General features: G+C 44.9%; 2 protein-coding genes across 2 annotated transcripts in view; both read left to right on the forward strand.

The window, feature by feature from the left end:
• LOC8026196 (adenylate cyclase type 8) overlaps nucleotides 1-25,565 on the forward strand; it is a 295,086-nt gene that overhangs the window by 188,562 nt on the left and 80,959 nt on the right. The window lies entirely within an intron of this gene.
• Nucleotides 18,642-24,258, forward strand: LOC121833090 (coiled-coil domain-containing protein 43-like). The gene is made up of 5 exons (XM_042286167.1): nucleotides 18,642-18,838; nucleotides 18,954-19,050; nucleotides 19,154-19,298; nucleotides 23,076-23,173; nucleotides 23,951-24,258. Exons 1-5 carry the CDS (start codon nucleotides 18,674-18,676, stop codon nucleotides 24,136-24,138), a joined length of 693 nt encoding a protein of 230 aa, XP_042142101.1. The 5' UTR covers nucleotides 18,642-18,673; the 3' UTR covers nucleotides 24,139-24,258.

The following is a 25,565-nucleotide window of genomic DNA, read 5'->3' on the forward strand; positions in this document are numbered from 1 at the left end:
ATGGAGTTCATAAACCCGTAGTTAGAGCACGAAGCTTTTCTCTCGAGGTCGTAAAGTCAACATAATAATCTGGAGCGAAAGGTCCCACGCATTTGATCGCGACGGAATGACGAGGCATTGACGCGGACATCGGCAGCCCCATTTGGCGGCCCGGTTGAGCCCATATCGAGACATTTCTTATCGTAGTTTTCGGTTTCCAGAAACAAAGATACGGTCTTCATATCAAGATCGGCAATAAAATAAAAGAAATTCTTCATTAACCCTTTGCTCATGTGTAGTCATAAAAGGATGTACTTTTATCCGAGTCTCTGAAAAAAAGTGCTGAGGTTTCGTACGGGTCATCGAAAAGCTTTTGTCCGGCAGAGCTCTTGTTCGGGATTCATGGATTCATCAGTGACGATGTTTACATCGCCCGCACGGATTATAGTCACGTGACCTTGTGACTATTATATGGAGCGCTATTTCCACTGTGGTTACGCGGTGGCTCCAATCTGTTGTATGGTTACAGACGACCGACCGGCGGACCGTTACGGACGCGTAAAGTGCGCAGGGCTCGCCCATAAATGCTATCGCAAAGCAAGCTATGTTGTGAAACGACACAACGCTCGTTTTGATGAAACCGTCGATGGGACAGCGCAGTGTCGACGAGACGATTTTGTCGATGAAGCATCCTCCAACAAACTGATTGCCATAGCGGATCAAACACGTCGATAAAACCCATTTTCCGGATTGCTAATTGGAGGGGTTAATTATCATATGATATACGTAATACCGAGGCAAGAGAGAGCGGGTGCACTACTGAACGAATGCCCCCAATAAACAAGAGCTCACGCGTTGAAAGCATCCGCCACAGTAAATATATTCAAACCAACATGTCCGAACAAAAAAAAAAAAAAAGTACATTGGAGAGTGTTTACCATTTTACAGCGATAGCTCTTCGAATCTCTAAAACCCGCGAACGGTTCCACTTGCCTTCACTACAAAAACAGATCTCAGCTTAATATTTGAATGATTAACTGCCGTAAAATACCAACCTTTGAAAGACTAATCGAAAATTATTCATTCAGTTATTAGCGCACCCTTCCCGCGGATATTTATTTGTTCTATTTATTTATAAAATGCCTACAGTGAGCAGAGGGCATTATTTTAGGGATTAATTTCGTACATAAACTATTAAATTGTCACAGATAGAGAAACACAGCGTCCGACTACATAAAAATCCAGTTGTCAAATTGCAAAAAAAAAACAAAAAAAAAAACAGGAATAATAAAAAGGAACACGATGCCTCAAGAGCACAGCACTCAAATGTCACGCCAATATGGCACTATACAGGTATCACTGGTGACCGGTATTCTCGGAGATCACTCCAATCACGAATCAATTTTTTGGGAAAAAAGAACAAATAGAAGATTATTCAAACAATTACAATCTGTTTCTAAAAGTGGTAGCTTACGTTAAAAGTACTTACGCTACTTTCGCGAGCACTCTGCTCGTGAAATAGATGCGGGTGGCTTCCAGCTTTTCTCCTGCACTTCAAAATACTACTACAACACCAAAATATATTTCCGCGCGAATGCTGCACGTGCCCGAAGCTTGTCCTTAAACAGCGAAGGCTACCGGCACGAAAGTGCAGCCTTCAGAAATGTTTTCGCGGAATGACCGCTTGCGCTAGAAATTTCTGTTTCAAAGGGAGGATTTCGCGCTAGCCCGCGCGAGTCGCTGACTGGTTGGAGCTAGGAGCACGAGGAGCGCAAGCTCATTCTGCAGAACGTGCTATGAACACCAGGAATACTTCGTCTCACCTCAGCATGGACCATTGTTGGTCACACGTGCTAAAAGCGCGAGCTAATTGTTTTGGATGACGCCTCGGCGGGCACACGAGCGCTCGCGGATGCACAAGCACTGAAACAGCATCTGCGGTTCATTCGGAGGTGAAACTAAGTATAGCGCGTGATGCACGTTAACGACCTCAGGTTAGCGGTCGTGCTGCAGTAGCTACGCGTGTCTCATGTACAGCGTGAACCAGTGTCGCAATTCTTGAAAGGCAGACCGACTTCACGCCGAATAATCTCTCACGAACAGTTTGACCTTTGAATCGAGTGTACACCAACTCATTGCGTGTAAACAAGCACGCGTTTGCACACAAGAGCTCCGCGCACGACGCGCTGCATGTACCCATTTTCCGAAGTGTGAAGCGTTCGGCCATGCTCCGTTCAACAGGCTGCACCACCGCCTAAGCGCGACGTCATAGATTTGGTGTAGGTGGGACTCTTGTTTAATTAACGATTCACTCTGGCACATCGACTGTAATTTCGCCCTCATTTGCTTTGAAATAATGTTTTCATCCGAAATACTATCTATAGATTTCGAATGACGAGTCACTGATCATTTATACGCCAGGCGAGCACGGGATGGCGGCCCCTCTCATTGGAAATGCACCGGTGATTTTGGCACGGGTGTTTATTTCAAATTTATAATATAAGCAGTCCTGACCTGTCCTATCAAAAAGATGTTTGCTTTTCTTGGCAGCAATGACAGCAGGGTTCCACAGAAGCATATATGCATTTAAGCACGTCCCTTATTATAGGGAAAATTTAATCGAGAAAAGTAATTAAGGTAAATTAACGTAAAATTCTTTTGTATAAAAATAAAAAAAAATTCTGCCATATAAGTGCACACGTTAGTACTTAAATGATTGTGTTGTTACCCATGAAGCGCGCCAGAAAGACCTTCTTGAGAAAAAATGTGAAACAGATACTTTTATAAATATATTAATTAATTCATTTATGTATTTTCCGTGTTCACAAACATAACAAATAAATTATCGTTGTCCTATATATTTATGCATAATTGCGCATGGAATACCTACTATCAATGACACATTCATAGTAATAAATGATAATGTAGTGATTGCGCAGGCGAGCTGGTGGATGTTAACCATTTTGTTCTTAGCCCGAGACTGAGGCAGGAAAAGAGGAAAGTTTCAAAGTAGAATAAAAATGAACAGTCGAGGACACACCTCGACTGTTCATTTTTCTTCTACTTTGAAACTTTCCTCTTTTTTTGCCTCAGTCTCGAGCTAAGAACAAAATGGTTAACATTCATAGTGTCACTAAATCTTAGTTCTGTGGAGATGCCAAAACGGTATTCGGTCATATATTCCGAAACCGTTCGTGAAATCAAAAACAGAATTAAAAAAAAAAAAAAAAATGGCAGCGCTACTCTTCCTAGGCCCCATCGTTCGCAAGGCATCCGTTCTAAAGTTCCGGGAAGCTTGCTCGTGGGCAAAACGATCTTGTTGCTTTCAAGGTTGGAGGTTTCGCGCGCAGAAAGTGACGTCAGGCGATAACAGGCCGGAAATTGATTGTAGAGGTGAGCTCTTATTTCGTTCATCTCTAAGTTGACAATGCGGTGAAGCTAAGCGTTAGCCAACCATTCAGTGGCCTGACTCCTATCGCTTGATTTCGCTCGCCTCGCGTGTGTATGCGGAGAAGGGGTGATCACGTGGTGCGAGACTGACAGTCAAACGGTCTAACAAGCACGTAGTTTCCACCGCGCTGTCAGCTTACGGGGGATAAAGTCCCCGATCCATGACTAAAGGCTTTGTGTGGCAACTGAGGACAGCGTGTGCGTCCGAAGGCGGTAATCCAGGGAATCCGGACTCAACGGGCGCCTCGCTCGTTCCTTGCGCACCTTGCACCCAGCTTGCACTAATGCTCCATACAAAAAAAAAAAAAAATAAGAAAAAAATATTAACGAACTTTAGTGTCCGCAGCATGCCCATTCCACACCATCTTTTTTGTGTTTATTTATTTGTTTTTTCGAAGTTTTCTTTTTAAGTTTTTTCGTGAAACTATTTGCGTCGTAAAATAGCTGGCTGGTCGGTGCTGGTTTGTTGTCGATTCGGTGACTAACAAACACAGGAGACCAAATTAAAGTTCACAATCTTTCCACATCATGACTTTCAGCTGGCTGGATTGGTACCAAGACCAAGCTTATAAGTAAATTTGGCTGTCTCTAAAGGCGCGTTCACACTCTTGCAACCGAGTACGACCGAGAAAGACTTCTTGGGACCGGATGCACTGAGCGGAGCTGGTCCTAAGAGATCGCAAGAGGCTTAAAAACCGGTTTGGTCTCTCTCGGTCGCACTCGGTTGCAAGAGTGTGAACGGGCCTTGAAAGACAGATTTATTTATCTTCTAAATTCCTCTAAATTTATTTACTCTCTAATTTCCTCTGGGTCCTCTAAATTTCCGCTTGCGACACTTCCCTCACTTCCGAAGCACTTCGATGGTGAAAATTTTTTTGTAAATCGGATTTCTTTAGCTTACGGATGCGGCAGGCTATGCTTCTCGGGACGCGCTGACCCACGTCTTCTGTACAGCCCATTTAGGGCCTTCGGATTGCACTCCAATGCGTGCTTAGAGTGCCATCGGACGTGGGCACTTGAACGCTTGGCAAGAGTACCACGGCACTCTAGACACAGGCTTTTTCGAAGGCCATGCTAGATGGAGGAAGCTACCGCTAGTTACAGAACATACAGACAATTTCGCTCATTCATTTTAACTGAGCTTCTGTCGTCCGTGTTTCGTACCTCGGGGACATTAAACATAAGAAGCTTAGCATACTTTTTAACATATCGTAGGGTGACATAGAGCAGTCTACGTTCTTCCCAAAATAATTGAGCTATCGCTTGCTGTGTAGAATCAACTGAACGTAAGGTGAACCCGTCAATGGCAGTTTAAATGTGGCTCTGTTGGACAGCGAAATAAGACTTCTGTAATACACACTAATGTATCTATATTTAAAGCCAGTGAGATCCGTACCACAAATATCGATATCCGGAATGCTACACGGTGCTTCCGCTGTACATTAGGAACTGTTTGATGAACAGCGGAAAAGAGCAGCGATCTTGAATGTTCCCTTACATCGAAAACCTTCCTGTCAAGGGAGCTTCGGAGAGCGAGGTTAAAACAGTTAAAGGATGTAGCAAACTGTGCAGAGTTAAAGGTTTAACCCCCCAGAGCTTTTCTTGAACAGAGCAAAAGACTGATCGACTCCCGCGCTTCGGAAAGTAAAATGTAAATATTGAAAAAAAAAAGGTAGTAGTCAAGCCAAGTTTATTTAATGACTCAAAACAAAGACCGCATAACAAGTTTGGAAATCATCGCTAACAACTTTTCCAAACGCTCTGGCTCCGTCGTTTATTTTCTCCACGGCGGTGAAAATAAGGGAGCCCCTAGTGTCACGTACCATAAACCTGGCTTGCCGCCATGTATAGGTTTTTCGAACCTATACATGGCTTCGAAACGAACGCCGTGTTTAGGGCGACGCTTCATGAAATGGTCGTCACGTGGCGTATGCAATAGACCGCGCGAAGCCGACCTCTTCTGTCACGGAGGGAGGTTTTCCTCTTTGCTTGCTTTTAATGCGAATGTGGAAAAAATACTTTTTTTATACATATACCTGTTCCTACGATCAGTGAGGTCGGGCTCAGCAGTAACTTGAAACGACCCCCCAAAAATATAACAATGCCCCAAAAACATCTCTGGGCTACATAACAACCCTAGGCACTTATGTAACGAAACATAATCGCACACGCGCGTCAGCATCCGCTCATACACCCGTTTACACACTGATCTATATGTTTATTGTTTAATATATCTGTCTAGCAAAAACATTAATTGCCTATTGCTTGGATAAAGGAGTGTCCCCCGCTCCAATGATCTTCCTGCCGCAGGTAATAATTAAGTTAATAAATACTGAAATATAAACCCGTCAAGGCAGGCTGTACCAACTCATTTATTAAAACATCCTTGCCACATCTCCCCCCCCCCCCCAAAAAAAAAAAGAAGAAAAAAAAAAGAAAAGCGGATAGGAAAAAAGGTTTCCCCGAGAAAACGAAAAAAATACCTGCGCCAAACAGCGTCGAACTTGCGCCGAACCCATAGCGGCGCCATCTATCGACAGCCCGTGATATCGCGAGGAGAAACTAACTCTCGTTACAGTTACTCTCGAGGTCGAGGGAGGGTTAAGGTAGAGTATCATCGAAAGAAGCGGTCGGGAAAGAGTAACTTCCATGCAGATAGCGTTAAAGGAGAGTAAGTCAGGGCACTTACTCTCCCTTGACACCTTTTTTTTTTAGAGTGCAGCATCTGTCTCGCTATTATACATGAAAATTTGTCCATTCATTTTTAAGCTTATTAAAATTTAATTTTAAATTTCCTCTACGTTGACGGGCGAATTGGATGAGGTTTTACCTTTAAAGGCGAACTTTGTTCGAATAGTTTCCACTGATTGCAAACTGGAACCCCTTCAGTCTAGCAGCAGTCTACACGTTGCCTGTCTTTGAATTACAAATTTTACTATCAGAGGTCGATTCTTTGTTTCTATGTATAGCGTCTTAATCTATGTGCTCTCTCGATAGCTTCGGATGCGATTGGAACTTGCAGTTTTTCACAGCAAAACGATATTCTACTCTCGGACTCTGCCCATGTTTCATTTTGATTACCTTAGATACCGAAAAAGATTAGGTTATTTCTTCGCGATCTTGGTAATCCTGCAAATTTGTACACGCAGTAGAAAGTTTACCTGATCAGTCTACAAGGCGTGCTACTTCGTCTTTTAACGGAAGCACAACTTGCTTATCTTGTTCGTTAGCCCTGTCACTTTCTGTTCAAGAATCTGCTGTTCACACCGAATAAGCTGAATTTCGTTGAAAGCCTCCAACTGTTTCTGCTGGATCACTGGTATTGTCATGATTACCTCGAACATTTGCTGTTCTTGCTACACAGAGAAGGGTTCAGGAGTTTGTTCTATATCACCGCCAAGAAGCAGCAAGTTTCGAATAAGGCGCGTATATCGTAAATAAAAGACAGTCATGCGACGTATAATCATGCATACAGGCGAGTTGGGCTCTGGCACAGACTTTTTGAACGCTCTGCCATTCACAAAAATATGAGAGTAACCAACCAGAAGAAAGACTAAACGGAAGTTTCTGGCAACTATGTCGGCGCCAGATGCCACATTGGCGAGGTGAGGCAGCTGCTTACGTAAGTTTATGCCATGTCGAAGGGCCCACGGTTTCCAGACCATGTACTTGACGAGAAGTGACGGTAGCGCTGTCTAATCCAGCGGCAGGCGGCTATGCCAGGGGGGCGGGAAAGCCGAGCAAACTTGATGTACATGGCCGATATCGTCCCAGGGAGGCAGGAAAGTCGGGCAAACTTGATCCTCGCAGTCGATTTCATCTGTGACGACGCACACGTCCGTCGCAGCGTCGCAAAAAGAAGCCACCATCCATACCACCTGAAGAAAGACGAAACGTAAGTTTCTGGCGGCCATGTCGGCGCCAGATCACCGACGAGATAAGTTTTGTTTTATTTGTTTTAAGTCCAAAATGTGCTTTACGACAAAAACTCGGGCAGCTTCGCAATGCCTCCTCTAGATGCCGTTAGCCGCGGTGCTGTATTTTGGGTTTTTGTCAGAGCTAGGCACTGATCTCTGAAGCTAATAGTATTGAAAATAGTTTATCGTGTTTTTTTACAGCGATTGCAATTACAAATCTCGGCTCAGTTTTGCGTAAAAGCCTCAGAATTTGCTACGGTCACGTGTCCAGTGGTCAAAATTGTACAACGTTGCAGCAGCCAAGTGGGGGTCACTTTTGCCTGGCGAGCGAGATATCAGTTTATCGCTCTAAACCCCTCTACCCCGTTGGTTTGAGCAGACGCAGCTGTTGCCTAGCAACCCTAGCACTCGGTACAACTCAACGCAAGTGTATGAATGGCGCTTAAAGGGATGCTGAACCGAAATCTGGATTCCACAAAACACGGCGGCAAAAGCGTGCAACTGAATGCTACAAACACCAAAACATCACTCATACAACGATATCTCGAAGGGATAAACGTATTTTTCAAAAAAAGAAAAAAAGGAGGCGCATTTGACAGAAATGTTCACGTCTTGTTTTTTCCAGCAGGAGAGGGAATGATCAGAACAGAAAGAATAAACACAGAGACGGAGAGAACAGCAGAACAGAAGACGAAAGAAGTGCTGTTCTGTCTGCCCCTATGTTTATTCTTTCTGTTTTTATTGAACTTCACCAGCGCGCTCACGTCGAACTGATAGGGAATGGCCCCGCGTCTTCTCCCCCTCGCCGCCTTGAGGGGGCAAAGCGAAGAGAGGAGGAAACGAGATATCTTGACGTCACTGGCCTCGTCGGCCTCGTTCAATCTCGACCTCTTTTTCCAAAAATATGGCCGTCCATTAGAGATATCGCCTTACGAGTAGAGTTGTGGGGATTGTAGCGTCCCGCCTACAGCTCCTGCATTGTTTTCTGAAATCCAAATTTCGGTTCAAGGGGTACTGAAACGAAAATCAAAATATACAGAAGCCTTTCCGAAATGGGTGAAATTTGGCTTATGATATCTGTAAATGGCAATCGCACGTTCGTATTTTGAGCGGATGGCTATATTTTTCGTTTCAAGCGTCCGATTCTAGCGAGCGCTTCAAAATCGGCCATCGAGGCGTGCCATGCGTCATGGGAACTCCGTCGCAATCGTAACGTCAGGCTCCTCAGCACAGCCAAAGGCTGGCGTGATGATGAGCGCCACCTCGTGGGCTTTTGCGTGTTACAATCTCGCGTTTCGGAGTGTCGAAAGACTGCACAGCTGCACGACGACCGTCGTGACGCATTCATTTCGGCCTTCGTAGTTCGCAGTGCGTTCCGCCATGACCTATGAACTCGAGCGGACGATGATTTCGACTACCAAGAAGACTCGGAAGATTTCAGCTAGGACGAGTAGTCACTCTCGGTGACGAACAGGCGAATCGGGCTAGAACTGTACGAACCATCCGACAGCGGACCGTCCGCCCGACAAATTCTGAAGCGGGTTCGGTGTCGCCAAGAAATGCCTTGCTTGGTCAACTTGGAGGTATGCGCTATTAGGCGTTTTATTAACAGCGTGCTGACTTACCAGCTGCTTCGCTTCTCGTGCGGTGCGCTAAGCTCTTTTGCTTTTTTCTTCGAAAAAAAAAATAGTCGGCACAACCTCTGGTAGCAACAGAATACTCTTGGTACGAAGACCCAGACTCCTGAGGACAGTGGGTCCCCTTTCATAGTCCTCATTGCGAAAATGGTCACTGTATACAGGCGATCGATTTTCACCGGCGCCCGAAAAGCGACGGACGCGCGAGGTGGATCCGCGCGCTTCGGAATTTCTCATCATTCGGAAACCCGTGGGGCGGCGTCTCGCAGTTCAGCGCACTGTTGCCGCAGCCCTAAATATCGCGGCATCCTGCGCGCAAACGTGATGAATAAACAGAGAAACAACTCGGCGGTACCAAAATAATCGCGCGCCGCGCAAAGCAGCGCGATTGCGTCATTGCGTTCACGGCTAGGGTGTCTAAATGAGTACGGTGTACTGCCGAGGGTGGCGCCACTGAGGGAGGAGCAAGTTGAGGATAAGTTGAGGCAAATGGACGGGGAGCAATGGGCACGAAAGGTTTTCAGCTATTTATACATGAGGAGCGTAGACACAAAGTGGAGACAGCGCACTAAGAAATTAAGAGGAAAGTTTTTGGGCTATAGCGAAGATACGGAAGAGCAAGTGGCCACAGAAAGAGATCGGTGGCTAGAGGGAATGCAGACAAAGACGGCTCTGGAATTTCCAAAGAAAGCATTTATGACAATTCTAGGGGAAGCTCATTGCTGTTTGAGGCGAGGACGGGTGTTCTGCGAACCAGAACATACAGAATGAAGTACCAGGAAATTGATACAGTGTGCACTGCTTGTGGAGATGAGGACGAGACGGCTGAGCACTTGATACTCTACTGTAAAGGGCTTCACCCTATGCCTACCGAAGACAACATAGATTTAATAAAGTCATTGGGTTTTAGAGACAGCGAAGGGAGAGTGGATTTCAAGACTGTAGAGACTACCAAGCAAAGATTAAGTGAATGGTGGCAGAAATCGAGAGAAAACTAGGTATTTTCTTATTCACTGATGGCAAGGGGGTTTCATAGCCTCACTTTCTTTGCACTGCGCAGTGAATATAGATTTCACATTTAAATATTCTAAGCTTAAATGGTAAAACAAAATGGCTAGGTGGCGTAAGCTACCGCCCGATCCAAAGGGCTCAGCCGTATTCATCCATCCATCCATCCAACACGTCATGATCCCCCACCAAAGCTCCGCCCCCCCCCCCCTCCCCCCAATTACCATGTGCTAGTGAAAGGTCGTTTTATAACGATCTCCCACTTGCACTGGATACTTTGCGAAAAAGTCGGCGAGAAATTTGGCGGCCGTGATTGGCCAACGCCGCACTTGACCTTGGCACCGGCCAATCAGAGCAGCCGGATTTCTCGCCGACTTTTTCGCCAAGTGTCCAGATTAGGGCCCCTGGTCTCCCACTTGAAAGTTATAAGGGATTTTCTAAAGATTTCAAAGGGAAAATGGTGTCCGACGGAGCTCTCGAATATACATACCAGAAGCCGAAAACGGGCGAAAATGGGCCCCCTTTTCCCACTGAAATTTGCAGATAATCATTTATAACTTTTGAATAAAATATCGGTTCATGCTGAAACTTTGGTATCTGGTTCGGACCATTAGCGCTACCTTCTGGCAGGGAATGAGCGTTCGGCGATGCATACTTTATTTTTGCGGTAAAAAAAAAAAAAAAAAAAAAAAACACTGATTTTTTTTTTTTTTTTTGGGGGGGGGGGGGGGGGGGGGGGGGACACTCCGTATTTAAGCAATAAAATTAGCCCTAAAATTTTGTTTCTGCGCCCCTTCAAGGTGAAACTGACTGTAGTGGTAGGAATTATAATAGGGAGTTCTCGTTGACCGTTTTTCCTACTCCGCTACGCTCTTCGCAAAGAAGACGTCGCTTAGTGCGCATGCGCGCCGCTGGCCTTAAAGGCCGACGTACACTTCGCGCTTTCCACTTTTGCCCGCCTCCTCCTTTCCTATATCCTCTCCACTTTTTACCTTGCCCCAACCTGGCTCCCTCTGGCAGCTTAGGAGAGGGACAGCGCTAAGAGGATTATCTTCCCTGCAGAAAACCGATGTTGCACGTCGGCCTTTAACTGCAGAGTTTCGGATAACGTAGCGGGTTGCTGAGAGCTTTGCGGGACGGAAGAAACGGTCCACGAAAACTCTCGAATTTACACAGCCGCTCAAACCGAGATGAGAGAAAGAACAAAATAGGCGATGGAAGTGAGTAATGGAGTAAGAAAAGAGGAATGCAAGGGTTTATTCAGGATTGCCAATAAAAAAATGAAGATGGATTGTGGGGGGAGAGATTTATGTATTTCGTATAAAAAGCTCAGCATGACGCCCCGAGTAGTAACATTAATTCTGCTTTCGTAAACGGAAATGTCGGAGCGTCAACTTTGGCGCGGTTGGTGTATGAATGCGATGGCTCCACGCACCACCATACTTGTCATTCGCAAGTGATGATAACTCTTGCTAAGATCACAAGCGAGACTCGCGGGAACGCGCGGAAGCGCTTGCGACACTGCCGCCGGAACTCCGGTCAAATTAAAGACTTACGGACTCGAACCAACTAAAGTGTCTCGAACCAACTGTATTCGTCAAGACCCAGATAAACTCAGGAAGGTTGTTCCTAAGCTTCCATTTGCTCATTTATAAGCTAATTTTAATCCAACTATATTTATGAACGGTGACCTCAAAAACTCCGATGCAATGAGATGGCAAGTAAACGACGTATTTGACATCAAATTAAAAACCTAGAGAGATGCTCAGCCATACCTAATTAAGTGGACTTACATAATTTGCTATATGCAAACATTCTTTCTTTAATCTCAAATTTAAAAAAGAAATATATAAAAAAAATTACGAATGATGAACGCACGTTGTTGGTGCATATATACCTGACATATAATAAATACTCTTGCACAATAGCTACAGTTTAATTTAGAAAATTTTACTGCCCGCAGCTCTTCGAAAATTACGGATATCGCAGTTCATCTCGAAGCGGTGGCGTAGCCAGAAGGTGAATGTCCTTGTGGCCCGAAATCCAGCCGACCATATAATTTACCTGCACATCCTGCAGCGGTGCAGAAAGGTGTGGGCGGAGTACTTCCGGTCGTATTTCAATACGCATACCGGATGTACACTACCCTACACTTTTATGCACCGGTGCAGGTAAATTCAACAAAGCTAATATTATACGCAACTATTTTCACCCCTCCCACCCACTTTCCTTGCAACCCAAGCAGGGGTGGATTTATGGGTCAGGCCTGGGGGGGAGGGGGGGGGAAGAGGGGGGGGCGAGTCTGCAGAGTTATGATACGGTCGAAACGTTGCCCAGATCTTTTTTGTTGACCCAATATTTGCAAAGTCACCAAACACTAAACTTTTGGCTGGTGTATATATCAATAATTTTATTAGGGGGGGGGGTCTCCCCCCCCCCCCCCTAAATCCGCCCTTGACCCCAAGTCATGGACGTCTCAGAAACCTCAGCCAACACCACCTGGAATAATCAAAACCTGTGCAGTAGAATTTTGGCGTCATCACAGTGATATCGAGCGAAGACAGAGATTGGATACGAGTGCTGAGTCAATCCATGGAGGAAGAATGGGGCGTTCTGAGGCCTTAATTATTTTAAATGGTGTTGCCACTTACCCCCCCCCCCCCCCTCCCCCTTTCCTCCCGGATATCCAATAGTCTATTATGCGAAAATACTATTCGAAATTTCAAATATTTGCACAGCACTCTTCAACAGCAATTCAAATACTGGCCGTGACGTCTGGAGATGTAACCATAAGAGGACGCCACCGAAATAACTCATTGTCACGTTCGTTGTGCACGTCTGCCCACTAGAGAGGCTTCGAAAGCGCCGAGATTGCTCGTGTACCGACATACCGTGAACGCACAGCTAAAGAACTGTCACAGCCAAAGTGCCAGCAGAGGAGCACGGAGGACATAGAGCAAGAGTGCCTCCGATAATCAGGGTATAAAGATTAAGGTATCGTTACCTTTCATTTCCAATATCTCATTACGGTTCGTGTAGTTTTCAAGTTTCAAGTTTCTTTATTCCCCTTCATGCAAGAAGAGAGGGAGGACCCGGAGGAGGGAAAAAAAACAGCTGAAAACTGTTCGACAGTGCCCTCTCCTCCCTCAACAGCAACAGCAGAAGAGGCACTCAAAACAAAACCGCTCTCAAGAGTGCTCAATGAAAATCGTAAAGATAGTATGCGTTTGTTGAAACAGTTTTAAATCGTAATATTCCGCGATAAAAATAGTTTAACAATTTGGATAGTTGGTATCTAACCATATGATTTCCGTAGTTTGTTCTCAAGCGCGGGACCGTCCAGGCGTCGGCACGGCGGATGGCATACGAGGTGTTTCGTGAGTGAAGGAAAGAAAGAGAAAGAAGTGATTGAAACAATTCCTAATTTATTGAATGACGGTGCCGTGTGGCTGTCATGTGCTTCATTACACAAAAAATACGAATTACTTTTTTCTGAAGATTATGAAAACGATGAATATTTGCAGAGGTTGCATTTCCCAATACCAAGAAACAACAATTTAAATAAGAGTAGAATAAAGAGTTATAAAGATGGTCCTAGTACAGACTGGGGTACGGTTGTTCTATGCTTATATATTATACCTACCACCTTCGATAGTTTTTTTCGCTATAATCTGAACTGTTTCATTCCATCGCATGTATTCATTAAACATAACACCAAGAAATTTGACATTCTGCACAATTTCTTTACCACGTGAGTCTAAAGAGAAAAGCTGATTTCAGCTAATTTTGTTACCCCCTTGGACCTGAAAACAACAGCTTCCGTTTTATTACTATTTATCACTGACGAGTTCAGGACAGTCCACGTATAAAGTTTTCCTAGAGATGTATTATCTGTCTTCATAATGTCGGAAATATCGGACCCTGCAAAATATATACTAGCATCATCTGCATCAGTCGCCATGTTTGCTTCATCGCCAAAGTTTGCTTATACAGGTTAAATAAAAGAGGCCCTAAAATACTGCCTTGTGGAACACCTGCATTAAGTTTTCTAGACTCGGAGCGCTGGCAATTTATTACAACACTTAGAAAGCAAAAATTTAAGTAACTCTCGAGTATTTTCAGGGCTATTCCACGAATATCCTAAAGTTCTAGTTCTTGATTTACGATAAGGAAAAAGGGACATTGAAGACAGAGACAAGACAGAAAGCCTGTCTTGTCTGTTTGCCTTCACTGTCCCTCTTTCCTTATCGTAAATTAGAAACCAACACGCTCCACCACCTCCATTCTAGTTTTTGAAGGAGAGTTTTATGATTAATACGATCGAAGGCTTTTGAAAACTAGACAAGGTCATTTCCAGTATAATTTAGATTTTTAACTTCTAGCTCCTATCAGATCATTTCAAATTCACTTTTACTTTGAGTTGCAATTAAAAAATAACGCTATTTTTTTTTTTTTTTTTTTAATCTTGAACGGTTAGACAAGGAGGAAGGGGGTGTTGGCGGAGGCGGAGGCGCAGGGCCGACGAGTCCCCGAGGAGGAAGCCCTGAGTTAGGATCGAACATGAATACTCTAATGCAATGGTTCGCAACCATCGATGTTTCGCGGACCTTATTTGGATCTCCCAAGATAATGGAGGACCCCGTGCGTGGTGAGAGGAGAGAAAACGTGTAGGTTAAATATAATAATGATTTAATAAATAAATATAACTAAGAACTAGTGTGATATACACCTCTCGTATTGAAATGCACACGAGAAAACTCGCCCGAAAATTTAAACATTTCTCCTCGACCTGAAAAAATACAAGTTTTATTGCTTTGCTTGACTGATGAGGTAGGGCTTCGCGGACCCTCATTTGAGAACCACTGCTCTAATGTGTCAAATAAAATGTCGGAAACCTAAAGAGCTATCTACTGCTGATGCTATGTCAATAGTCTAAGCGTCTTCGCGATTTACATGTCAATTTTGTTTCGTCAAAGCCTAAAGTCTAAGCGTCAAAAGTGCAAGCCAGTGGGCCTTTTCTGTTTATGACATGGTTCAGCGATGATTGAACAAGTACAGAAAAATGACGAACACCATGATGGCGCGCTTTAGACGATGTCGGATTGGCCCCATCACGAAATATAACAAGTATGCCTCAGATTTTTAAGGTGTATTTTTTTCTTTTGCCGCAAAATATATGTGCCAGCAAGGATTACGAGGTGATTGACAGGAGCTTATCTTGTTTGGTATCTTTCTTATGTGTGTGTTCAGCACAATGCATGCAATGGTATGAATATGCGGTGACACAGCAAGTCCACCTTGGTATAAACGCAGGACTTTTTTTATATAAAATTCTTATTATTAGCATTAAAAGTGCAAAAAAAAAGACAAAAAAACCCAAAAAACTACCTATTTGCTATGGGCGCCGTCACCCCTAGGTACGCCAGTGATTGCAGTCCCGAAAATCCTATATTATCAACATCATTGAAGTGGGTTGTGCGCAAGGAATTATAATTGTATAATTAACTACTTTCGGTGTAAAGTAATTGAAATTCAAGTAACATTACATTTGCGAAGTAATTCTGCGTCGTCTTCTACAGTCAGTTCCCAGAATTCCTTTCGGCGCTACGTTGTGCGCAGCACGTTTTGCAAAATGTCTCTGCGGACGAGGGAGTAAAATAAACATGGAAAGCCATGTTGGAGGAAATGTGGTAAGGGAAATCAACTCAACCGTGTACTAATCATGAAAAAATGAAAAAAAAAAAAACGAATTAAGAAATTGTGGTTGTGTGACACGGTGAAGTCACCTGGTCACGGTGTCTCGTCTTGGTTTCACATGACGTTCCAGTGTCACAGAGTGGCACGTAACCAAACGGTGTCATGTCGTAGTGGTAAGTGATATGACGGACACAGTGACGTCACATAGTTTGTGTTGAACTACGTCACAGTGTCACATTCTTGTGTCAGTGATATGACATCAAATGACATGGTCATGTGGATAATGTCCCGTGACCATGTCATTCTGATGACGTCACTAACCACGTCATGGGACGAAGTGTCACGTGACATCACAGTGTAACGACGCGATGGTGGTGGCGTAATGTCACATGGCGTGACAGTGCGTCAATTATGCAAAAGTTCAGGTTCCGCCGCTAAATTTAGCGGGGAAACTCTTCCTGCTGAATTGAGCTATCGCGCCATGTCGAACGGACGCAGGTGATATCATGGTTCGGTGGCCGTAAAAATGCTATCGCGGTTGATAAGAAAAATTGACTATGGAGCGAACGTTCAAATTTGATCAGAAGATTCAACCGGTCGTGGCGTGACACCACGGCTTGACGCCATAATGTCACGTCACGTGACCACGTCGCGTGGCGTCTATCTTTACGCTAGACTTAGCGAAGAAATAGAATTGGTGCTCACATGACGTGAGGTTGTCGAATCCAAGGTCAACTCGTGGTGTCGCGTGATACAATGGTGTCAGGTCACGTAAAGTCTGTTTTCCCATTAAATTTAGCGGGGAAATGGACGGAGGTTCCCTCCCAGAGTACACTTGGATATGCTGCTGACGAGGATCGATGATAATTAAAAGGGGCACTGACACATCAAAATCATATTTTTTTTTATTATCCGAAACGATTGAAAACGATGCCGGGACATTACCCACAAAATTTGAGACTTGGGAATTCAGTATTCGTGAAGTAAAAAAACAATTTCCAAATGCCGAATTCGAAGTTCCCGCGCGATCGGCGCCGGTGCCTTGACGTCAAAAATTGAGGAGACCTGAGAGTCGACTTCCTTTCACCACTCCCTGCTGTTGCCATGGCGACCCAAAGCGAGGAGGAAAGGAGTGAGCGGCGGCGCGGACCGGTTTTGAGCGGTGTCGCCTGTTTTCCGTTGGAGGATACAAATCCAGGAGACGACACCACAACGAACTCCCGATTTTTGGTATTTCAAAAAGAAGGGCCGTAGTGCGTTCGCAATATCGTTAAAAAACATGTTTTAGGATTGCCGTAATTAAATGTTCTAGAGATGTCGCCTACAAAGCTTCTAAATTTCCTGATTTTTGACGTCACCGATCAAAAGAAGCGAGGAGGCGAGAGGCGGGAAAATCAAACGCCCAAAATAAAAAGGCGCGCGCGCGCGCGGGAAAATTTTTTTTCGCGATGCGGTTTTTTTTGCGTGTCTATGACTGCAACTTGCATCGTTTTAGACAATAAAAATAAATATGACCTTTGGGGTGTCAGTGCCCCTTAAAGGATTGCTGTTACAAACAGAATGTTAAAATCATAGAGTTATTACAATAAACGCTAGAGGCTCAGCTGGCGCTAGTGTGCTGTTGCAAATTGAAGCAGACAGCATGCAGTCAGAAATTGACTTCCGGTAATGCATTTCTATGGGAAAAAGCGAGTGCATTTTCTCTCTGCGCTCGATTATAAGAGCAAATATCACGAATAATTTGTACGTACTAGACACATTGTAACATTTCTCAGTCACGCAGACGAAATAATTGGCCAGTTACAGCATTTTTATTTGAAATTCGCGGCATTAAAAACGGTGTTAAAACCGCTTCGTACGTGTATTTATGTGCACTGTCGGACACTGTTAGCGCGAACACGGCGTCGACGCTTTCCAGCATGGGGAAATACGTGCCAAAAGAACGAACGACATGTGGAAAACCAAGAGAGACGGCAAGAACTACGCAGTAACACTGGGTAAGTAACTCCTTGTGCTTGCAGACGATCAAAATAAGTTGAAAGTCACGTAATATAGTCCGATTTGCAGTAAATAAGTACTGCTTTATTCTTTCTGCTCATGAATATGTGCGAAGATGCTTGTTCTGGGTTCAAATCATCACCCGCACGCTCCAAATCTTTGCAAATAGGGGGAAGCCAGAGGACAGGTGCGCGATAAAGACTGCCCAACATAGGAGATAATAAGAAAACACACCTTTCGTAGCCCACGTACTTTATTCTTTACGTTTCAAACGTTTTTTTTTTTTTTTTTTTTTGTAACCGCTTGTAGAGGTGCACGACGGGGTCATTTTCATATAGTAAGAGGACAGGCATATTAGCAATATATAAGCACCAGCGGAATGCTGGCGAACTTTGAACACACTCTACATTCCTTTCGATCGTTATTTTGCTTAGAATCGTAGCTCGTTTCTACATACCTGCCATGGAACAGAGGTTTGGGCCTAAAATATAGCGATGTTTAACATCGTTCAGCGGTAAAGAAAAAAATGCTGTAACTAAACCTATTACACTTTCACAATATTAATAAAGGTACATACTACCCGGTACAACCGAAATAACAAAAGTTATTAATGTTGTTTTCTGGCGACGAGACAAAATTCGCGCGCGTTTTCCCATAGGAATACACAGGAAGGCTGGAAAAGCAGACTGCATGCTGTCTGCTTCAACTTGCAACCGGAAGTCCCATAGACACTAGCGCCAGCTGAGCCTCTAGCGTTTATTGTAATAACTCTATGGTTAAAATACTGGCGTATTCTATAAAATATCCAGGGAGATACGACAAAATTAATGGGGTCGTCTGAGAGTCGTAAACCTTGTAAGGCGAGTGCCGCGAGTAATCTCTGAACACTCCACCTACCTATTTTTGTAATGCTAGATTTTGGAACGGTCTGGCGTCGTTGGTACCTTCGGTAGGCAACACTGACACGACAGCTCCAGGGCAATCAGCATGGCGGCTCTCTGTGGTGATTTCGAACTGTGGCTTGCTGACAAGTTACGCGCGCTCAGTATTGACCCCGACGTGTTCGGAAGCTACATCACAGGCATCCTCGAAGGAACCGAGACGGAGGAAGAGAAGTCCGAGGCCCTCCAAGGCATCCTTAGCGAAGTTTGCGTAAGAAAACCCATTTTCGGCGAACCACTGTCTCATGTTGGCTGAAAAAGCTGTGTGGTTTGTTGCCGGGTGCCTCGCCGATTTGTAGACCTTTTTATTCGTTACTCTTCCGCAGGAGGACGGAATATCGGAGGTTAAGGATGAAATCTTCAGCAAATGGTCTGCGTACACCCAGAGCCCAGCGGAAGGGGATGTTCGGGTGGACGACGAAGGTAACGCGATCGTCAGTTTGTGAACTCCGATGTTTATTTTGCTTAGCGTCGCTGGTTCTTACTCACAAAATGTCTGCGCGTTTTATTTATTTTTTCTTCCCAGGGAAGTACAACGTCGAAGCGAAGCTAGTGAGTCTCATGGAGGAACAGGCCAAGTCGGTGGTTCCAGAAAAAAGCGTGACCGTCGAAGAACAAAAGTTACGGCAGGCCATACTTGCCCAGTACGCCGAGGTTTCCGATGGAGAGGAGTAAGTCTCAAGGAGTTACTTATGGATACATGGCTTGCATTGGTGTCGCATCAGCCGCCATCGCTCCGTACCACGCTCCTGTGCCCGTACTATCGCGATCATTGGGAGCGTTAAGTCCGCGCTCCTTTACTCCTTCTCCGACGCTCCAACTTTCATACTCCGAGCGTAGCGACTAAACGGAACATAGCATACAGGAGCGTGACACACCAAAACTGTCGACTAGCCGCATGAGTCACTTTCGACCGCGTGGTTAAGCATCTCGTGGATATGGGTGGCAGACGCCGAAATTATTTCGAAGATAAATTCATTAAGTCTGTTGTGGAGCAGCAGAGTAAAGTAAAAAAGACGGTGACGTTAGGAAGTTTCTACGAATATTTTCATGGTCCTGAAAGCTTTGAAGACTTACTTCGAGCACATATGTGGAAAGTTACCTTGACCAATCGATTAGACCACGCATGTTGTTCAGATTTAAATGAAAGACAACATCCTTGAACTCGCTTGTCGACGCAGGAAACTGTCAAACTTCTCAGATGTTCCATGGTTCCGTCTTGCAGCACGGCAAAGAATCTGTCGATGTGCTTCGCTGATACCGGCACACCGTCATTCAATAGGTATCATGTCAATTTGTTTTCAGGCAAGATGCATGCACAAACCTTTTCCGCAACGCTAACTGATGTTTTGGCTTTCCAATCTAAGTATTTTGATTTTCGCTGTGCTAAGCATTCTAGAAAGGGCAGTGGTCCTGTTTTTTCATCTTGGCAATGTTTCTGTCGGTCTGCTATCGGCACACTACCGTTCGATAGTTGGATTCGTTTTCAGGCGAGATGCTCAAACAAACCTTTCCTGGAATGCTCATTACTGTCTTGACTTTCAAATCAAATTGTTTTTACCTGCTATATTATGCACTATTCAACTGTAAAGCAGCAGCGGTCCACTGTGCCCTCTGTCTCGACAATGTTTCTGTCAGTGCAGCCATTTTACTCGTGAACGTGACGTCACGGAGCGCAAAGTAGTCACTCGTGCTTCAAGAAATACTCGCTGCACGAAGAGCACGCTCAAGTGTCAGTCTTGGACGGCTCTCCTGTCCGTTTAGTGAACGAAGCGCAAAACTCTCACCCTCCGGAGCACGGGCTTAAAGTACCCAATATGAGTGTGGACACTACACCGTGTGGCCCGTAGTACTATCAATGCCCTCTGTCGAACGCTCCATAAAGCTTAGATGCAAGGGGTGTCGTTTGTGCACACACCTCTCGTGCGTACCCGACGAGGCAAGCATTCGTAACATTCATTCGACCTGCAAAGTGGTTTATTAGTTATTTCACAGTAATAACTCGAAGCGACTCCGAACTTGCTGCAGGAAAGTTTGCAATTGATTCATGTTGTGTCATGTTGCTTTTACGGTTCCAGGGAGCGAAAAATTGTTTACGCTTGCACCACGCTAACTTCTTTTTAGTGCAGATTTGTGGTCCTTCGCTTTTGCAAAACTCGCACAAAAGTAAATATTAGGCAGTTTTAGTAGATTGTCCTGATACCTCCGTGATGCATGTGCAAAGGTGTCAGCATAGTATCCGGTGTTGTTATCAGGATCATAAAAACAATCCTAAAGCTTCCTAAAAAAAAGTTACCCTACAAAAAGAAATATATATAGATATATAGAAACTATATTTGCTAGCGCATATTCCTAGCAAAAAAATGCTCGTGTTCATTTGTCAACAGTTTTGCGGTTCTGCCGACCGTTCTTCGCTGGCAGACGATCCGGAAGTGCAGAGTGGTGCAACGATCGCTGGAGACGTTGCGTCTTGTCCGCAAAACGCGTTTGTACTTTGCGGAGCAATTGACAGGGGGCACTGATAGTACCAGGGGCCACACGGAGCGGTGTTCACACTCATATTGATCGTGGCAGTACTTTCTGCGGTATACATTTGAACCATCGAATTTATTCTTCTCGGCAAGGCTTGCAAGAAGAACAAATTCAGTGGTGCCAAATTTATGCTGCAGAAGTTATGAGAACAGCAGCAATGGCGGCCGGTACGGTGCCACATAACGTGACATGCAAGACATGATCGCAGCAGTCGTTCTTAGCTCTGCCTAATTTTTTTTGTTTTTTTGTTATGGCTTTGCAATTGAAATTAGCAGCTGCGAGACTTCTTGCACCGCATGGCGAACTTTAGGTTGACCTGGACTGTATTAGTGACCCTGTACCAAACTTTGGCCAAAGTTTGGTACAGGGTCAGACACTGCCTACGAGAGGTGCCGCTGTTCCAGACGGGGGCATTTTCGTTTGGCCGCCAACCCGCTCTCAGTGAGCCGCCTCAAACTCACGATGACGAGTAGTTTTCGAAAAACAATTTCCCGCTCACCGATATTTTGTTAAGCCCGTATTTCGTCACTTTATGCGGGCACCAATCATTCTTTATAAGTCTCTAAAATCATAACTAACATATACAAGCTTTTCTTGTTTGTCTTAGAACAAAACAATGTTTTGCGAGCAAAAAAGAGCCAGGCAATTGAATGTACGGGTTCGTAGCTCCTCTACTTGATGGCTTTCCTGGCAGTGCTTAATTTGACGACGATAGCGGTAGTGAGAATTCACTTTGAGGCAGGAGGAAGAAATGAAGATTGGTATTATATTAGAGATTGTAGCAGAAAGGGAAGTTTGATCAGTGACCGAGTGTACACAGTTGTAGATGCATAAACAAACGAGAAATGCTGTCAGTGCTATGACGCATCACTGCAATCTATTGGTGGCTTATTCAAAGTGGGTTAGAAATTTTGATTCCACTTTCTGGTTGCCGGACTTCCAGCAGTGTTAGCTAGATTGGCGGTTCTTAGCCCCCTTGTCGACACTATACTCTGTCTCACCTTACGATGTATTGCAGGAAAGGCTACAAGTGCGAGCTCCTTGCTCTGGAGCACATCTCAGCGGCACAAGCTCTCTTGAGTTAAGAGCAGCTGCCAACGCTATGAGCTCACGCTTCTAGCCCTCGCAGCGGTACAACATAAGGTGAAACGGAGTATAGTGCCACGCGCAGTCGCACAGCAAGCTTTCTTATAGCGACACGGAGAAGTTTCATGACCAGAAGCATAGTGAAAGACTGACTGTACTAAGAACCAAAGAACAGCAGGTAGCTTGCACTGACGTGGCTTTGTCTGCCACGCTGGTGATTTATCTGCTGCAAGCAAGTATTCCCCCTATCAAGCTGACTTTAGCATAGAAGCATAAGAATGAGGCAAATAGTAAGCTCGAACAGTGTTGTGTAGTAGCTGTGTTTACTTTCATTGGCTCTTCTTTCCACATGATCGTGTTCACCTGCCAAAATGTACTACGCCAAACTTTAATGACTGTCACTTGCAGACAGTGGCTGCTCTATGCGGTGCCACATATCGTAGCACTTTCCGAAACACTGTGTATGCCCGCTGCTGCAGGAAGTTCTCTTACTTACTCTAATCGTGCCGTCATCTCTTGCTCGGTATTCCCACAAATGCCTGCCGTGTGGCACTGGCAGTACGGAAATCGCTCTGTTTTTGCATTACTGCTAAGTTGGGCCTACCTCAGTATTGTTAGATGTTTGTTCAGATGATATTAATACTGACAAACAAGACTCGCTACACAAGAATAACCGAGCTTTCCTCGTTGTATTGTTTTCACTGTGCGATTGCTGGCAGCCAGCTGAGAAGCCAGTGCAGGCAATGGAACTTGAGCGCAATATTCTTGTAGCATGCAGCGACTCGGATATAAACAAAAGGAAAGCCACTATAATCCAATATTTCATTTAGGGAGTCGAGCCCAGTTCCGAAAGCTGCAGCGGTGCCAGAGGCTGTCTCTGCAGCTGCCTCCACAGGAGCCCCACACAAGGAGCATTATGCTCCCAAATGTATCCTTTTGCAGTGCTTGTGTTACTCCTTGCAGCTAGGTCACCGACTTCACGCCTTCAGATGAATTATGTTTACAAATGTCAAGACGAAATCAAAATGCACCTTTGCCTTTAGGTGGGTAGCAGTTTGCCATCTTGATACTAGCAATGCCACCTATGTTCATTGCAACAAAGCTTGACACGTGTCTGCCTTTAAAGATGTATGGTACTTTTCGGAATTGAGGTTTCCGTCCTCTGTCACCTTTTAGCCCTACTTCAATCACCGACGGTGGCGATTGTAGTGGCTGTGTTAATTATTAGGCAGGCCACTGCTAGCCAGTTCGAAATACGTGGCTGCAGACCTGAGTTCCGTAATGGTACCCGGTGGCTACGAGGCAAAGCGTCGCCTACGGATGCCCAGGTGGCGGGTTCGCATCCCAGCCGAGTTGCCCGCAGTCTGACAGAGAAGGCGCCATTTTACCGAGAGTTTGGTTGCACATCGAAAGATCTTTAGGCGGTCGAAATTAATCCTCGGTCCTCCGCTGGTTCGTGCCAGCTGGCCCCCTTTGGTTTAGCATGTAATACCCCCTAAATTGGACCATGTTCTGCAGTCCTGACCACCTTTTTTTACGTTGAAAAGCAAACCAGCTCCTTTTCCGCCTCGAAATTCTCAAGTTTAAAGTTCTGGTTGGGGTACCAAACTCATGCGCGACGGTTTGCCAAGAGTCGCTGTCCATCGTCGTCGCCTGCCTTCCGCTTGGCCGTCCCTTCCTTCCTTGACTCGATGCCAACCCCAAGTGCTGGCGCGCAACACCAACGCCGAGACTGTCGCGCATGCCGAGAAGGAGAAGCGTGAGCTGAGCAAACAAGAGCACGAACGCAAGAAGGCGCAGGACAAGCTGAACCGAGAGAAGCAAAAGCAGCAGCAGCAGGATCGCAAGGACAAAGAGCGCAAACGCACGCAGAAGGGAGAACGGCGGCGGTAGCACCGACTTGGCGAGTCGATCCCGTTCCACTTCTTGTTACTCCCCCGCGAGTCCTCCTAATACTCCCCCTTTGATGCCCTCTTCTCCGTTCCCTCCTTTGCTTCTCAGCGATGTTGTGCTGCTACATGGTTGTAACGCGCATCGGTGCCTGTTTATGCGGTCGGTGCCGCCTGGCTGCGAGGTTGTTACGCCTTTATGTGCTGTTCTGTTGTGCACACGTGTTCGTTTGCTAGTTCCGGGCAGTGTAGGCGCAGGACCCGGGAATTCCTCGGCGACCCTAGCAACAGCTTTTGCACGTCAGAAGTCTTGACGTCACGAGGTACTATAATAAATAAATGTGAATGGCCAAAAGAAGCAAACTTTAAAACGATTGCGATTTTCAACTGCAGTTTCAGCAGGAATGCGAAAATTAGTCTGTCTCCTCAAAACGCCAAGATTCACTCTTTGTGCTCCCTCTTTTCTTTTGGTGAATGTCTTGTTCTTGTTTGCCATTCACTTGTGTGTCTTGTGGGTGTGTACGCAGTTATCTCTTTGTGTATTGTGTGTACTGCAGTTACCCAAGATACTTTCCCCATTCAACATTTTTTTTTTTTTTGCGGTGGTTCAACTTGAAACTTGTTGAACCGAAGCTACATTCAAAGTTGGAGGGCAAAGTCTCTGCACGCAAAAGCCTCCCTAAAAAAACTGAATGGGGAAGAAAATAGATTCGGATTTCCCAGAGTCAAAAATCTGTCAAGAAGTCCGAGGTTCCACGTTTTCGGTGTTCATTTTGACCAAAATCTGCGAGCGGTTGTTCTTTTAACATTTACTTTCATTACTATATTCAACGCTTTTCTGTGTTTCTATATCGCCGAAGAGATGATTAGTCTATTTCTCGGTACCTATATTGATGGTGGTTTGTTAATACCCACAATTTTTTCACTATCAGGCACGTCCATGGTATCATAAGGAACTAGAAATCATTAATTGCTTCACTTGAGCGTGTTACAAAAGAGCACGTTTATGTGTATAGTATACTTTCTAATTCCTGTCACTCAACGGGATGGGCTCCTTTCTGTTATATATTCTGTATAGAACATTCTCTTGGCACACATACTCAAGACTGGAATAGTCAAGATGTTTAGTACCATGTTTAACAAACATGACCAGTCGGAAGCAGCACTTCTTGAAAGTGATTGCATTGAATGCCTGTTCTAGAAATGATGTCTTGAGGGTGTCATTATTACGCAAATGAATGCAGTAGATGAGTTTGTACAAATCAAAGCCTTCAGAAGCTAGAGTTCCAGGGTCGGGTTCAACATGCGTGGTTTAAACTAGGGAGGCTCTAAATTGTTGTTGAAGTGCATCTCGTGCGGTGGTTCCTAAGCTTATCCGTGCAGAATATCACTTGTTAACGAACAAACCTTCGTTTGTAAGGAACGAAGCTG

Source organism: Ixodes scapularis, unplaced genomic scaffold (assembly GCF_016920785.2).
Source record: "Ixodes scapularis isolate PalLabHiFi unplaced genomic scaffold, ASM1692078v2 PGA_scaffold7__128_contigs__length_106722199, whole genome shotgun sequence".
Lineage (NCBI taxonomy): Eukaryota > Metazoa > Arthropoda > Arachnida > Ixodida > Ixodidae > Ixodes > Ixodes scapularis.